Source organism: Quercus suber, unplaced genomic scaffold (assembly GCF_002906115.3).
Source record: "Quercus suber isolate HL8 unplaced genomic scaffold, Cork oak 2.0 scaffold_678, whole genome shotgun sequence".
Lineage (NCBI taxonomy): Eukaryota > Viridiplantae > Streptophyta > Magnoliopsida > Fagales > Fagaceae > Quercus > Quercus suber.
The window spans coordinates 310,622-328,270 of record NW_027070119.1 but is presented as its reverse complement, the minus strand read 5'-3'; the positions used below and the strand labels follow the sequence as shown (position 1 = coordinate 328,270).

The 17,649-nt window shown below is 34.0% G+C and overlaps 1 protein-coding gene across 1 annotated transcript; it reads right to left on the bottom strand.

The window, feature by feature from the left end:
• Positions 1-11,948: 11,948 nt before the first annotated feature.
• On the bottom strand, positions 11,949-14,943 carry LOC111988865 (protein PATRONUS 2). The gene is made up of 5 exons (XM_065766075.1): positions 14,815-14,943; positions 14,627-14,722; positions 14,255-14,521; positions 12,785-12,789; positions 11,949-12,440 (listed from the first exon to the last, which is right to left on the bottom strand). The coding sequence occupies exons 2-5, from the start codon at positions 14,694-14,696 to the stop codon at positions 12,252-12,254; spliced, it is 531 nt and encodes a 176-aa protein (XP_065622147.1). The 5' UTR covers positions 14,697-14,722; positions 14,815-14,943; the 3' UTR covers positions 11,949-12,251.
• Positions 14,944-17,649: the final 2,706 nt, after the last annotated feature.

Sequence of the window (17,649 nt, the reverse complement as noted above, 5' to 3'; positions counted from 1 at the left end):
ATGGATCGGAGCTTGGAGGTTGGAGCTCGTCGGTGTGGGGATCAGAGCTTGGAGGTTCAAGCTTGGAGGTCGTTGGTCTGGACCGGAGCTTGGAGCTTGGAGCTTGGAGCTTGGAGCGGATCGGAGCTTGGAGCGGAGGTCTGGACCGGAACGGAGACTTGCTGTTGAGCTTGGAGCTTGGAGCTTGGAGCGGAGGTCTGGACCGGAACGGAGACTTGCTGCTGAGCTTGGAGCTTGGAGCTTGGAGCGGATCGGAGCTTGGAGCGGAGGTCTGGACCGGAACAGAGACTTGCTGCTGAACTTGGAGCTTGGAGCTTAGAGCGGAGGTTTGGACCGGATCGGAGACTTGCTGCTGAGCTTGGAGCTTGGAGCTTGGAGCGGATCGGAGCTTGGAGCTTTGGTTTGGACCGGATCGGAGTACTGCTGAGTGCGTGTGAGAGAGCTTGGAGAGTTGCTGTGTGAGTTGTGTGAGAGAGCTTGGAGAGTTGTGTTGCTGTGTGAGAGAGAGTTGCTGTGTGAGAGAGCTTGGAGAGTTGAGAGAGTTTTTTTCGGAAATTGGTTTAAGGGAAAATAAAAGGTGAAATGCATTTCCGCCTGGGGAGGGGTTATTTTCGGTCAAAGGAGAAATTATTTTCCGTTGACCCAATTTTCCTAAGCAGCCAAACACCCAAATTTTACAGAAATTAATTTCTGGAAGTAGTTTGAAGTCAAAACAAACACAGCCGAAATCTCATCTTCTTCTAAAATCTGAAATCTCGATCACGAATCACGATACAATGACTCAAATCAGTTCAGCAAGTTCTCATAACTTTCTCGTGAAGTGGTGCACATGGCCTCTGGCAATAAAACTTGTACATTCTGAAGAAACATTAATGATGAAGAGAATAACAAAAAAAAGTAGGTATATGCACCTCTCTCTTTATTGAAGTTTAATAATTAAAATCCGTTCTCTATCCAAATCTAATAGAAATATAATGAGCATAGCTAAGTGCTAACATCACATTTGAACAATGGAATATAGGAAAATATTAACGGGGCATTATAAGATAATAAAAAATTGGTTCTTCTTATTTATCAAAAAAAAAAAATTGGTTCTTATAAAAAATTAGTATAAATTAATGAAATATGTGAAAATAGTATTAAAGTGATAAGTGAAATTTAAAAAGTTAACTCTATTGGCTTTATACCTAATAAAATTGGTTAAAAATTTAACAAAAAGTTAGCTTTATTAACATAAAGTTGTTTGTTAGCTGGCACTTTGTGGTGCCCGTTAACACTACCAAATAATAATAGATTTACATCTCCACTACTCATAACTCATTTATACTATAAGTTTCCATATAAACGTATTGAGTTGTGAATGACGAAAAAAAAAATAGCATGTTCGTATTTTACATAAAAATTATGTAAAATGTTCTCAAATATAATTCTCCAACGCTAATGAAGGAGTGCAATCTCACTCGAGTAATGCTGGGGACACCAACTTTAGCACCACTTTTTACCACAACTCGCCATATGGCAAGTTGTGATTGGTAAGGGTGTGTCAGTGGACCGTGTGGGGATACACCCCTACCAATCATAATTCGCCATGTGATGAGTTGTGACACAAAGTTGTGTTAAAATTGGTGTCCCCAACATTACTCCACTCACCCCCTCAATTTATCTACTCCACCTCCATGGCCCTTTCTTTCGAACAAAGATTCTCTCCAAACTAGACAAGCTCCTCATATATCTTTATATTGAGTGTGGATTTTGAAAATCTAAACTTTAGATTGCATGTTTTTATTATATTATTCATCATGTAAAATTTCAAGAAGATCAAAGATCAATTACTATCTCATCAAACAAATGTTAAAATTTTAAATTTTTATGATCTAAAATTGTGTATACAAAATAAGTTTATTGATCGAATTTATATCTATATATTACTAAAAACTAAAACGTAGTATTTAATGTTGTCATGCTCACGTTAAGCCACGTCAGCAGCCATGTCATCATTAATTTTTTTTCCAATTTTTTATACAATTTTTTAACATTTAAGGTGAATCAAAAACTCTACTATATTACAATCAAAATATCATATTTAATTTATCTTATTATTAACTATTCTTATTTATTATTAAATTTTCAATTCCATTTTAACTTTTCATATCCCCACTACTCTCTACCTTAACTTTCTTCAACCTTTCTCATTCCATTTTAACTTTTCATATCACCACTACTCTACCTTAACTTTCTTAAACCTTTCTCATTCCATTTTAACTTTTTATATCCCCACTACTCTCAGTATTACTATTATTCTATCTTTTTATCTTCCTTTATTTTTGACTCTTTTTATTTTTATCCTCATACTATAAAATTGTCATTCCCTCTCTTATTCCATGCATAATTTCTATTTTTCTACACACAAAAGCCTCTCTCTCTCTCTCTCTCTCTCTCTCTCTCTCTCTCTCTCTCTCTCTCCTTGAGATTCCCGCATGACGCATTATCCATCAGGGGCTGATCATGGAGCATGGCAGCGGGCAGCCAGGCTTGAGCCTCGGACTGCTGGGTGGCCTTCTTACCTTCCGTTGACCACCGAGCTTCAGTTGCTTCGGAGGCCTGCGAAACCTACCCTCCTCGGGCGGGGAATGGTATTTACTCCCATCCATTGGCTCCTTACCCTTAGAAAGTCTCTTCCTTTTCGAGTCATGAGACTCGGTCTGGGGGTCTGATACTATGGGACATAGGACGACCTGGTTTGCATAGTTAAAATCTGGGGCTGAGGTGCTAGGGGCTGGGGCTGCGATTCTTCTGGTACACCCTTCTTGAACCGCCTTCGAGCAGGTCAAGAGGATTGGTTTGGCTGTCTTTTTAAACCCATCTCAGTCGGAGTGCCAACTCTTAGGGACTGGAGATCGGCTTCGGACAAATGAAGGTCTCCCAGATCACCAGATGGATCCTCGGACTGATCAGCTAGTCGAACACGCTATATTCGTCCTCAGAGGAACTCAGTTCAACCACCTCCCTTGCCTTCTTAGATAGTCCTTCCTCAGCCACTGTTACTTGCTAGGATGAAGAGGGACCTGATAGCGGAATGCCTTCAGGTATATAAGACCCCTCAGTAAATGCAAAACCGTCCTCCACCACGGTAATCTGCGTAAGCCGAGGGTCACGAGCTCTAATTACGTGCTTCAGGACTGGAATGATTTCTGAGCTGGGTCGCATCCGAGATTTGATGAGCAGCTCTGACCTGGTAATCAGTTTCGTTCAGGAAAAGGTCCGACCTAAGAACAGTTTCCAAATCCGCTTTGTTAACCAGGTGGAAATGACGTGCAAAGGCGTGCGGATCTGCGAAAAGAAAAATGAAACTCCTATGGTTAATCAACCAAATCGAATATGCAGTCATAAAACTTGAAAATACTGAAACCTAGATTGTCTTTTACTTCGGATGCCCTACCTGGCTCCCCCTCTACTGTTGGGCAGTGAAAACCGTTGTGCCACTCCCCAACACTATGAGGAAATCTTATGTCAACCCCTTATTGGAATCAGGAAGACACTGGATGAGACGAACCCTATCGTCCCTTGTCTTCATATAGTACGTCTTACCCCTCAGGTGGTGAAGGTTATAGCACCAGTTCACATCGTGGTGAGTCAGTCTCAGCCCCATTTTCTCATTCAGGGTGTCTACACACCCTAATATCCTAAATACATTCACGGCACACTGAGTAGGAGTCAGGCGGAAATGCCTAAGGTAGTGAGAGTCACTGGCCTCATAGGGATTCTCATCCCTCCCTCTACGAAGGCGACTATCGGAATCACGACTTCACCCTCTCTCCTCCTAATATACCACTCCCCTTCTTCACAGTATTTCAGACTCACATTATTGGGTATCCCATAGTCTACGATGAATTTGTTCATCATCTCGTCGGATTCAACTAACTTCTTAAACTTACCCATCCCCCCAAGAACAACTAAAAATTCCAGAAGAAGAAAAGAAGGATTGAACTAAGGAAAATTTTGGGTCACTGGAAGAAGAAGACTACAGAAGTTTCACGATGCTCTTCAAATAGTGTGCAAGTCGAACCAGATTCAAATCATACGCATCAATAATTGTAAGCGCGAAAATGAGGAAACCAGGCGGTTCAAACAGGTACTTATACTCCCCTTAGGTTCTCCAAATGTAGCCGCTTACCCATAAAAGCAAGAGATCATACCGTTGAAAGTGGGAAACGTGGTGCCGCCAAAATTTAATGTGGGCACCCATTAAGTCTTGAAACGCTAAAAACGCGCATCGGGCAATCAAAAAGTCGCCAGTATTAACACGAACCGAAGTGGGGCGACTCGTCTAGAGGGCCCGCAGGTATCAAAACCCTCTTCCCCGTCCGAGGGAACGTGCAGCAGGGTTTTGAGGGGCTATTGTGGGGCCCGTGGGCCTGATAGCCTCGGTCCATCGTGTAGTAGGCCCAAGGCCCACGCCGAGGAATATTGACTATTCAAGGCTAAATTGGGGAAAGCCTCTTTTCCCAATCCACGCCGAGGACCTCCTCATCCTCGGCCTGACAAGGATGATTTTTAGGAAAGACCAACCCCAAAGTAAGCTGTCACCCTCGCATTAATGCATTCACCCAACCCCTCTGGCCGCATTAATGGGGAGATAACCCCTTAGCAGGGCAACGTTGGTCAGAGTGAACCACTTGAGTACTGATAAGGCCTCTGATGGACGAACGGCCAAAAGAGAGGCAAATGGATGATCAACAGATGGAATAAGGAGATAGGAAGATGAAAACTATATAAGGAAAGCAAGTAAAGTAAAGAAAGGAGGGGGAAAAAAGAGAAGATAAGGGTCTCCTCGGCCACGGGCCGAGGAGCATCCCCCCAGTTGTAAAGAAACTCTAAGTCTTTTTTTTTTATAAAAGAAAGTTCATGCTTGATGAGCGACGGCCAGCACCTAAACCTTTAACTCACTCTCTATAAATTTATTGTTTGGGCTTGATTGGGCTGAAAACCCATTCATACTCAGGGTCAATCCAAACTGAGTCCCTACAATAACATTTAAAAACAAATAAGAATAAAAAAAACAAAACTAAATCGTATTAAACTGGATTACGAGTCAATTCCAATTTTAGCAAACTAACTGACTTCTAGTAGTCTAAAACTGATTTGTGCAATGCATTTGGTGGAGCTTTCAATATTGCATCAGTATGTTTTGATGGTCAACTTGTTACACTAAAATAAAAAATATATATACCAAAATCTGAAGAAAAAAAAATTATATATATATATATATTTTGCAAAATGAGGTCAGATATAGATTATTTGGTTTCATCTATGGCCACTTTGGAAATGAATTTCTTGATCTATTTAGATACCGCTTATTTTGCTAAAAATTAAAAACACTTTAATAAAATAATTTTTAAATGTGTGAATAGTGCCGTGAGACTCATTTTTAATGAAAGTTTTATTGAAAAAATAGGTTTGTGGATCTCGTGAACAGTGCACGAGATTCATTAGAAAAGCAAAAAAAAAAACTAGTGTACGTTCTCAAAAAAAAAAAAAAAAATGAAGAAAACACCAAACGCCAAACGCCAAAACGCAGGAATAGAAACGTTATCCAAACAGGTATGTAATGTTTGACTTGTGAAAGGGTGAAGCTATGCACTTAATGTCAACAGGTCATGGTACACTCTTACATGTCAATTCTGAATTTGGCCAATGGCGATTGGCATTATTTTAAATTATACTAAGAAAAAAAAGAATTATATAAGAATTATGTATGACCCTCTATTTATACTAAGAGTGTGTTTGGATTGAACTTATTGTTGCTGAAACTGAAAACTGAAAACTGAAAACTGAAAACACTGTAGCAAAATAATTTTTAAATGTGTAAATAGTACCGTGAGACCCATTTTTAATATTTTTTATTACATAAATAGTGCATAAACAGTGCATGAACAGTGCCCGCACTGTTCATGAACAGATTTTTTGTCTCCCAAAAGTAAAAAAATGCGGCAAAAAAAAAAAAAAAAAAAAAAGAGGAGGAAAACGCGTTTGCTGAAACGCAAACGCGGAATCCAAACCCCCTCTAAGTATGCGTTTACAACTTATTTTGCTGAAAACTGAAAATAATAAAAAATTATTTTTTGATTACTGTTCACTTTTAAAATTACTGTTAGTAAGCCTAAATGCACTGTTCACGTCCCATGAACAGTGCACCAAAAAAAAAAAAAAAAAAGAAAAAAAGGAGGAAGGGGAAGAAGAAGCAGCCAAAAATGCATTGCAGATGCAATCCAAACAAAGCTTAAGTGTGATACCAACTCTCTATTTTTTGGGTCAAAAAAAGGAGTTACATAGCAGTAAGTTCCATTTGAGTGGTACCCTTAAAAATTGTAATGATTGTTAATATTCTATAAATAAAAATGAAATTTTCCTAAAACAAATAATTTGAAATGAAATCCCAACATGCATATGGTGTTGAACTTCACGTCTAAGCAGGTACCATTGCAATGTCTTCCATTCTTATCCCATGGACTATGCGTGGTTGTGATACCACTAACAGTACTTTTTTTTTTTTTTTTTTTTAAGTTTTAAGGAAATAATAAAGTCACCAACTATTTTACAATTTTTTTTACACACTTGATGTGCATGATGGTTATTGGTAAGTAAAAGATAGTGTTATTGGTGGACCTATATGAAAACTAATAAGAATTTTTTGAGGTGACAATTTGTAAAATTATTGAAAGAAAATGTTAAAGTCATAAACTTACAATATTTTTTCAAAGTGTTGATGTGGTACTAATAGGTGGGTTATTAGTAAGTAAAAATATTGTGTTATTGGTGGACCTATATGAGAATCAGTAAGATTTTTTCAAAGTGACAATTTTTAAAAATATTGTAAAATAATTTGTGTATGTAGCATTACCCCTTTTTTAATTACCAATAATTACCCAGCAATTTTTAATAAAAAAAAAAGTTTATAAAATAGTTCACAATAGCATGATCATGCCCTACCCACTTGGCATGAAAGCAATGTGATTAATAAGGCAGTAACTTTGATCGGAATAGGTATTGATATTGGACATTCATAGACATGGTCAGCCTAATCCAGCAGTGTAATTCTTGTCCATTAAGACCCAAACTAGGCAGCAAGATTGCAATCAGCATATCACAAATTAAAGCATCTGCACCTAGAAAGCTTAACCATGAGAACCAAAAAGGCAAGCAATCAGACCTAAGTAATAAGTTTTAATGGATTTCTCTTTACAAAATGAGCTCAAATAATGATTATTTGGTTTCATCTACGGGCATTTTGGAATTGAATTTCTTGATGTAAAGTTTGATGTGTGAAAGGGTGAAGTTATACTTAATGTCAATAAGTCATGGTACATTCTTACATGTCAATTATGAATTTGGCCATTAATTGCATTATTCTGAATTATACGCAAAAAAAAAAAAAAAAAATATATATATATATAAATAAAAGCAGATGCACTTTCAAAAAAAAAAAAAAAAACAAAAAAACTTTTTTAAGACCAAGTGAAAAAATAAGCCAAAATGTATTTCCAACCCAAATATATGATAAAAATTTCTCAAAACCAGGGAAACAAGACCTTTCTAGATTTCATTCTCACACCTACATGCACAAATGGAAACTTTGGGGGTTACTTAATAATGAGCATTAAGATATTTTAGACAGCAAACTTTTTACTGAAGTGAAAGTATCAGCGATTTCCTTGGTCCAGGATCTCCCTCCCCCTTTTTCTTTGATACATAGCGGATTTTATTACAACAGAACTAAGTTATGCATAAAAATTAACACAAGGTAGCATAAAAAATATATCAAATATTACAAGCAAACAAAGATAATAATATATATTGGACAATAACATGAGAATACTTTCCAGTGAAGTATTGATTTTAGGCAACAGGATGCTTGAATACATCTGCACCAATTTCATCTTCCATACTCTTTTGGATTCATGAATTTTGGCCCCAAATCTTTATCACAGAAAATTGCAAACAAACTTAAGAACTTGGATTACGCATATTCCCAAGTTTAACAACGTTCCCTTCCTAGGGTCGTCAGTCAAGCAATATACAACAGCAAACAGAGAACTGTGATTGAACACAAACCAAAAATTTGCAAAGTACCCGTTCCAATATCTCAATAGAGGTCATATATTTTGTTCCCAGTAGGTCCCAAATATCAAAATACCATTCACTATAAGATCTAGATAACGATTTCCACCGTGAAACAAAATTGACAATCAAATCAAAAAACATAAAGACATTGAATAGTAAAACAACACATAAATAAGACAATGTTAACGAATATAATCGAGTAGAGAAGCATATATGGTTAGTTACCGTGTCCTGGAAGAACCAAGTCCAGGTAAAATGAATTCATTCTACTTTGTTGTTGTGACTAAATGCAATTTTTGTGATCGTGTAAAAACATTTCCTGGGTTACATTAAAAAGTTCCTCTTTTTTTTTGGTACGTTCTTTTTCGTTTCGATATGAATGTTTGATGATTTGTTTTGTTATGTCATTAAGATCCTTACGATTCCCTTTCTTTGTAGCTGTTTTTTTCAGACCATTCACTTTACCATCAATATTATCCTCTACAAAACAAAACAAACCCATTCGATTTTTAAGGAAAACAATAATTATAAATCAAATACTATGTAGAATTTTTTTTTTTTTTTTTTTTTTTTTTTTTTTTTTTAAGTATTACTTTTCTGGTGAACATCGAAATTTTCATTTGGGATGATGAGTTGCCTCTGTGCAAGAAACCTCACAGAGACCATATCAAGAATGGACAACATTGAGCAGTGGTACTTTGTTCTTTCTATATTATGTGTTTATGCTTTTAGCCCTGTTTCTCTTTATCTTCAAATTAATATAAATAAACACACAGAATTACATTGAGAGAAACATAATTTGAAGATAAAGAGGAACAGGGCTAATAGCATAAATACATAATAGAAACACATAAACACAATAGAAACTGGTTATCATTGCTCAGTGTTGTCCATTTTTAATATGGTCTTTGAGGTCAGCCTTGGTTCAGAATGGGCAGTGACACTTCGGTACACAATTTTCTTCCTTACTGCCGAGGGCATTGCAAGTTTTGAGACTTGAGAGAGGAAGAAACTTGCAATGGCCTCAGGCTGTAAGGAAGAATATTTTTGTATGTGTGTAAGTGAAACCGTGTGGACTTTTGGAGAAAGGGAAACAATTTATTTATAGGGGTTGGGGACTTGGGTTGGGGTGAAAGGAAGGTCCAGACAACTCATGGTCAAAGAATTGTTTAGCCAGGGGCTTGGGTTCATGACTCAATGCTAACTGAGTTGGTTCTGTTTGAGAGAGGCATTACAAACCTGCACTTGAGTTTGAGTTTGAGTTTGTTAGGGTTGGCACGCGGGAAGTTAGGTGTGCTATGAACCTGTAAATTTTTGTGTGAATGATTTTTGTGTGAGTGGTCCCTTTAAATATTTTCTAAATCAAATGAAATTTTTCCAAACAAAATAATTTGAAATGAAATTCCAAACATGCATATGGTGTTGTTGCACTTCACGTATAATTAGCAATATTCAAATGTCTTTTACGGAGTTTGTGTGGTTGAGTAGGAAATTATTGTCTTTTCCTCTTGGTGTACATTTTTCTTCACGTATCTACCACAAACATTACTTTCTTTTTACTTACCAATAATTAATCATCATATAAGTATTTTTTATGAGAAGTTTGTAAAATGTATGTGACTTTAGTATTTTCCATATCTTATTCCTACCCTTCAATTCCTATTTGTCATCAAGTAAAATATTACTTGGGCATGATGATGTCATTCATGCCCTACCAACTTGGCATGAAAGTAGTGTGATTAATAAACCGATATTATTTTTGTAATGCATATAATAAAATAGTAAGTGATCAAAATAGGTCTTGATATTGGAAAGATTCTTAGACATGGGCAGCCTAATAAGTTTTAAAGATTTTCTCTTTGCAAAATGAGGTCAGATATAGATTATTTGGTTTCATCTATGGCCACTTTGGAAATGAATTTCTTGATCTATTTAGATACCGCTTATTTTGCTAAAAATTAAAAACACTTTAATAAAATAATTTTTAAATGTGTGAATAGTGCCGTGAGACTCATTTTTAATGAAAGTTTTATTGAAAAAATAGGTTTGTGGATCTCGTGAACAGTGCACGAGATTCATTAGAAAAGCAAAAAAAAAAACTAGTGTACGTTCTCAAAAAAAAAAAAAAAAATGAAGAAAACACCAAACGCCAAACGCCAAAACGCAGGAATAGAAACGTTATCCAAACAGGTATGTAATGTTTGACTTGTGAAAGGGTGAAGCTATGCACTTAATGTCAACAGGTCATGGTACACTCTTACATGTCAATTCTGAATTTGGCCAATGGCGATTGGCATTATTTTAAATTATACTAAGAAAAAAAAGAATTATATAAGAATTATGTATGACCCTCTATTTATACTAAGAGTGTGTTTGGATTGAACTTATTGTTGCTGAAACTGAAAACTGAAAACTGAAAACTGAAAACACTGTAGCAAAATAATTTTTAAATGTGTAAATAGTACCGTGAGACCCATTTTTAATATTTTTTATTACATAAATAGTGCATAAACAGTGCATGAACAGTGCCCGCACTGTTCATGAACAGATTTTTTGTCTCCCAAAAGTAAAAAAATAAACTAAAAGGAAGACGTTCTTTAGTAATAATAGAAATATATAAGAAATAAAGATGAAAATTTTCAAAATCATTTTTTTTGTCATTTCATTTAACATTATTTATAAATAATAAAATATAAAAAAAAAAATCCTTAAATGCTTATATTCTTCACACACCACGACTTCTAAAATCTAATGAAATGTTCTAAGAATTTAACTCTCATTTAATACCTCTATTATGAAAATTACCAGCCAGTAAAATATGATAATAGTAAGAAACGTTATAACTGAGATCATGAAAAACTAATTAGCCACTATTATTGTAGAATAAATGTCTTTTTTTATGCATCTAAGAAAATGAAATGTATAGAGTTTACTTATTAAGGTATATGTAAAGATTCACGTTAAAAAACTATGTAAATGTTTAAAAAAAAAAGTATATGTAAGGTTTTTATTAACTTAAAAGACAATGAAAAACCATTTTTTAATTACTATAACCGTCGCTACTCTATAAATCACACACAATACTATATTCAATATCCTAAGCTACAGAGTTAGGTTATTTTAGATATACACCACCATATTTAACTTATAAATTACAACCCAAATCAATCATACAAGTACACAATCAAAGCATGAACATGTAACATGAATTACCTTCTGAATTATTGCTTGAGATTTTCACAATTATTGACAGAGAATCGCCAAATTTAATTTTTAGAAAACATCAAGACAAGGTGAATTTTAATTTTTTTAACTTCCATAGAAAAGAATATTATCCACATTATTTCAATCCTTATGGAACAGAAGGTTTACATGTAGCATGGAAAATGTGTTTAATTGACTTAGAGATGTAAAAATTAGCCAATCGACTATGGTAGAATTAAGGTTTCAAATTTTAAATAAAACAATTATACAATAATAAAAAATTATCTTGTGATAAATATGATTATGAAGTGCATTACTTTTATTAAATTAGTTTAAATTACAAAATAATAATAATGAGACTACCTTAAAAAATAATTACACGCAACGCGCGGGTCCGCAACTTATTATTATAATAAGTAGTAATTTTTTGAACAAGAAATGAAAAGAGAAAACACCCAAAACTGTTTTGCACAATGAAAATGAGAACACATTAAAAATAAATAAATAAAATCCACTTTCTAGGGGAATGTGATGATTTTAAGATAACAGCACAATAATAATAATGTATTATTCAATAAACCACATAAAATTTAATTACCATATAACATAAGTGGATAAAAATAGAGAACCATAATGGCAGCACTCAGTTAAACGCAAACAATCATCCAATACGACTGCTTTAAAACAGAGGCAACGTTCCCAAGTTTATCTACCGAAGTCTTGGCATAGTTCCCTTCTCTACTTCACTCTCCTACTGTTGTACTACTTGTAAGCCTGAAACACATTTATACTTATGTGCCATTGTCTCTTCGAACAATATAGTGGACAGTTCTAAAGAAGAATTGAAAGAATCATTAGCATCAAAATGTGAACCTTGAATTACATTTTATGAACAAATAGAAAAGAAAGAAAAGACATTCAATGATTCAAATATCAACTTCTTGTTTCAGAACAAATTCAACCACCTCAGATTCCCATGCAAAAGGGGTGGATGGTGGAGAGTCCCAATGTAAAGGAGAACAAGGAGGGGAGGTCCAATCTGTTGAAGATTCTAACCAATCAGCCATGGGCAGCTCCACCTGCTCTGGGTAGCAACAGGGGCTATAAAGATCAGCCTGATGCAAATATAGGCAAAAATTTAAGAAAAAAATAAGGTAAGGAGAAGCAACATTGCAAAGCAACAAATACAATAATGAAAACTCATGAAGCCAAGCTATATGAGTGCCAAATGCCAATATTGTTAGGAGAATGATTGTCAATTCAATGAAAAAGGATAACAAAATTATTTACTGCATTTTGTAACTCAAATCCATATAAACAATCTCAATCGTAGAATAACATTCTCAAAATCATTTGGCTTTTGTTAAGTGACCCTATCCTTACATTTTACATTATATCAAAGTAGAGATATAGGATTAGGAAAGTGAAAAAGAAGCATCTTGATGTTCAAAGTACATACAGAATCTGCACAGGAGGGAGAAAAAATAACTTATATAGTCATGCATGTACTTTGCCACTACCCACAACTTGAGAGGAATACAAGAGAGTTATCATATTAAAATAAAAAAGGGGGGAGAGAGATATCATTTGAATCTTAAACGATCCCAGACTTTTCAAGAATTTTTTTTTTTTTTTTTAAAAAAAATAATTTCTTTTGGCTTATTCTGTATCGAGAGATCATTTGAATCTTAAACAATCCCAGACTATTCAAGACAATTTAAAAAAAAAAAAAAAAATTTCTTTTGGCTTGTTCTGTATCTAAACCCTTTTCTGCATTAACCCATTAACCCATTAATTTCAGTCTGCAATTCTTGTCTCTTAATCGATGATGACCTCCTTTAAAGTGGGTGATTGCAAAAAAAAAAAAAAAAAAAGGGGGGGGGGAAGAGAGAGCATTTGAATCTAAAACCAAAACAGACTTTTCAAGACAATTTTTTTTTTTTTTTTTAAATTTCTTTTGGCTTATTCTGTGTCTAAACCCTTATCTGCATTAAGCCATTAACCTATTAATTTCAGTCTGCAATTCCTGTCTCTTAATCGTGGATGAGCGCCTTTAAACATGGATGATTGCAATAAAAATCCTTTAAGACCCAGTGAAAAGATAAGTAAGCCAAAAAGTATTTCAAACCCAAATATAAGATAAAAATTTCTCAAAATCAGGGAAAGAAAACCATTTCCAGATTTTATTCTGGAATACACACAGAAAGAAAACTTTTTATTGCTCAAGGATATTTTAAGAAGTAAACTTTTAATTTTTTGATAGGTAGAAAGCAAACTTTTTATTGAAGTGAAAGTATCAGTGCTTCCATTGCTCAAGGATCTTTCCCCTCCCCCTTTTTCTTTGATACATAAGGGATTTCATTACAAAAGAACTAACTTATGCATAAAAATTAATACAAGGTAGCCTAAAAAATAGATCAAATATTACAAGTAAATGAAATCTAATAAAAAAAACAAATATATTTTGGACAATAACATGAGAATGTTTTCCAGTGAATTATTGATTTTAGGAAATAAGATGCTTGAATACGTCTGCACTGATTTCATCTTCCACACTCTTTTGGATTCATGAATTTTGGCCCAATCTTTATCACAGAAAATTGCAAGCAAACTTAAGAACTTGGATTATGCATATTCCCAGAGAAATGTGATTATACAACAACAAACAGATAAATGTGATCGAACACAAACCAAATTTGCTAAGTACCCATTTCAATATCTTAATATAGTGGTCATATATTTTGTTCCCAGTAGGTCCCAAGTATCAAGATAACATTCACTATAAAATCTAGATAACGATTTCAACCGCGAAACAGAATTGACAATCAAATCAAATAACATAAGACATTGAATAGTAAAACAACAACACATGAATAAGACAATGTTAACGAACACAATCCAAGTAAAGAAGCAAAGTATAGTTAGTTACCGTGTCCTGGAAGAACCAAGTCCAGGTAAAATGAATTCATTCCACTTTGTTGTTTTTGTGACTCAATGCATTTTTTGTGATCATGTAAAAACATTTCCTGGGCCACATCAAAAAGTTCCTCTTTTTTTGGCACATTCTTTTTCGTGGTCGAAGTGTCTTCAATACGAATGTTTGATGATTTGTTTGTTATGTCATTAAGAGCCTTACGATCCCCTTTCTTTGTAACTGTTTTTATCAGACCATTCACTTTACCATCAACATTAGCCTCTACAAAACAAAACGAAACAAACCCATTCGATGTTTTTTTTTAAGGAAAACAACAATTATAAAGTCAAATACTATGTAGAAATTAAAAAACAAAATGGGTATTACTTTTTTTGGGGTGAACATCGAAATTTTCATTTGGGATGATGAGTTGTCTCTGTGCGAAACGAGATGCCATAACAATCTTTGGTACTGAGCAGAAATCTAGGTTTATATGAACAAATACTTAAGAAAATTTGAAATAAAAAATTGAAATACAAATTAAATTAGAAGGAGAATGAGATGGAAAATCTTACCTTGGTACTTGGAAGTGGAGTAAGGCGCTAGGGTTAACAGTTCAAAAATTTTGGGGGAAAATCAAAAAATGGCGGAGATTGTGAGGGTATGTTTGGGAATTAGAATAGTGGGATTGGTGTTCGGGGCTACGGTTTCACTTGTACCTGTTTAAGATATCGTAATTTCCTATACAAGAAAAGGTGTTTGGGGAAAATAAAAATATGACGGATATTGTGAGGTTTTTGTTTGGGAATTAGATTAGTGAGTTTGGTGTTCGGGGCTACGGTTTCCCTTTTGCTGATTATTCTTTTGTTTTGTTTTTATGTTTTTGTTTTTTATTTTTTATTTTTTATTTGTTTTTTTTTTTATATGTGATAGAAATTCTACTCTAACTTAATCTAAGTGTATATATATGTGAAACTCTCTCCTAGAGACTTGAACCACGGCTCTTGTCTCCCACACTCCACAAGCACTTGTGAAGTGATCATCGCTGCATCGTACTAAGGATGAGCGGTGATCTAATTATTCTTTTGTTGAAAGTTATTTATTGATGCTTTTTTTGAAGAGAAAAAAAAAAAAGGATGGTAGGAGCCTTGCAAGTAGATTGGTACCACTTGATATTTTTAATGAAGATGTCGTTCAAATTCTCCTTCCCATTATAAAATAGAAAAAAAAAAAAAAGAAATAGAGTAATTATCCTCTCATCTCTCAGGATTTAGAGAAATGATACTACATCCCAAATTTAAAGAGAAAAAACACTTTCCCCCTTAGCATTCAATTGACGAAACTTTATTAAATTAATACTAAAAATGTTATGTACTAATTTGTCATTTGCTTAAGGGCAAGACAAGTTTCTAAAATGATCTTATTTCATAATTAAAATTCATTGTTTTAAATTTTTAATTAAAGTGTATTTTAAAATATAAATTGTGAATTTTGCTTATTATTATTTTTTTCTTTTTTCAACTAGTTATGGTGAAATTTGCTTTTGCAAGTGTTTTGGTGTTTGATAAATTTTTCATTTTTTATTCTAAATTTATCAATTATTTTTTTACTAACCATGGTTAAACTTTTGTTAAGAGATTCTTATAAAAATTTAGAATATTTCATACTAATATAAACAAAAGAGGGGAAGGAGGGAGAGTGTTAATATTTTTAAACCTTAAGAGATAGGAAGTGTTTTTTTCCCTTTAGGTTTAGGATGGAGTGTCGTTCTCCCAAACCACAAGGGATGTGAGTGTAATTACTCCAAAAAAGAAAGCCAGTTGATGGTAAGAGCCTTATAATTAGGGGTGTTAATCAAACTGCTCAAACAGCATGACCACACTTAAACTTACCAAAATCTCAAAATGAAGTAATTACACCGCATCCATATATAAATTTATTTATTTGATATTAAACATATATTAATATTATATGAAGTAATACAATTATAAAAATGAGCCATTTGACGCCTGGCACTTGTTAAACTACTCTTAATCAACCCCAAATAAAAGAAAAACATAAACTAGCCTAACATTTTAAAAATTGGACAAAAACAAAGGAAATACCAGTTTTGGGCTGGGCCAATTCAGCCCTACATTTTGAAAAATGTCCCAGCCCAAAACCAATCAAACTGCACCATGATACAACTTACCACACTGCATATGTGATCGCAAAATTGAGGTGCAGTGCAGCGATGGTTTTGGCAAAACCGTACCGAACTACACTGTGAACACCTCTATTTGTAAATAGATTAGCATCTCTTGGTATTTTTAACAAATATGTCCAATGGTCCATAATTCAAATTTCCCCCACCATTTAAGAATACCATCTTTTATTGAACTTTTCAAATTAATGACTAGTGTATGCTATATGCATTGATAATTCAATAATTGGAGTGTAGATATTTGAACCCTAGATGTTTTCATTGGAAACATCAAGAGGTGTCAACCAATTGGTCTACAAATCTTTTAGCTATTGACTAGTACATATAAAAATCAAAGCTTCTAGGTTTCTATTGACTTCTTTGAATATCGACACATAAGTTTTTGAAAGCACACATTTTTTCTAGTCATTCTAATATATATATATATATATATATATATTTTTTTTTTTTAATTGAGTTAAAAGTCTATAAGGATCTTTATAAAGGTAGGGATGAAGGGTTGCAAGCAAAATTCACAACAATTTCACAATGCTCCCTAATTTGCTTACCACCTTACACATAAACTCATCACAATTTACAAATTATTTTTTCAATGACCTGTGTGTGAGGTGATGGACGGATTGAGAGGTTTTGTGGAATTGTTATAAATTATTGTTGTGAGCCTAGCTATATTGTTCCTATAAACTTTCTTATATTTATTCCAACCATTAAAATATTGTTACATCACATTTAAAGTATTTTCTTTAAATGATATAATATATAGTTCTATGTACAAACACAATACTCCTATTATAATAATGATCACATATATATATATATATATATAAAGATAGGAATTCTAAGTGTATATATGTGTGAAACTCCCTCCTGGAGACTTAAACTCCGACCCTTACATCTCACACCCCACAAACACTTATACTTATGGAGTGACCATTGCAACAAGGGTGTGCTGTATAATAATGATCACAATATTAAATCCAATATTTTTCCTCAAAAAGAAATCTCATATTTAAAACACAAATAAGATAAAGAGAACATCATATTTTACTTGTCCCTTGATTACCTGATTAATATTATTCTTCTAAAAAAACCTAATTAATACCATAATTCTCTCTCTCTCTCTCTCTCTCTCTCTCTCTCTCTCTCTCTCTCTCTCTCTCTCTCTCTCTCTCTCTCTCTCTCTCTCTCTCTCTCTCTCTCTCTCTCT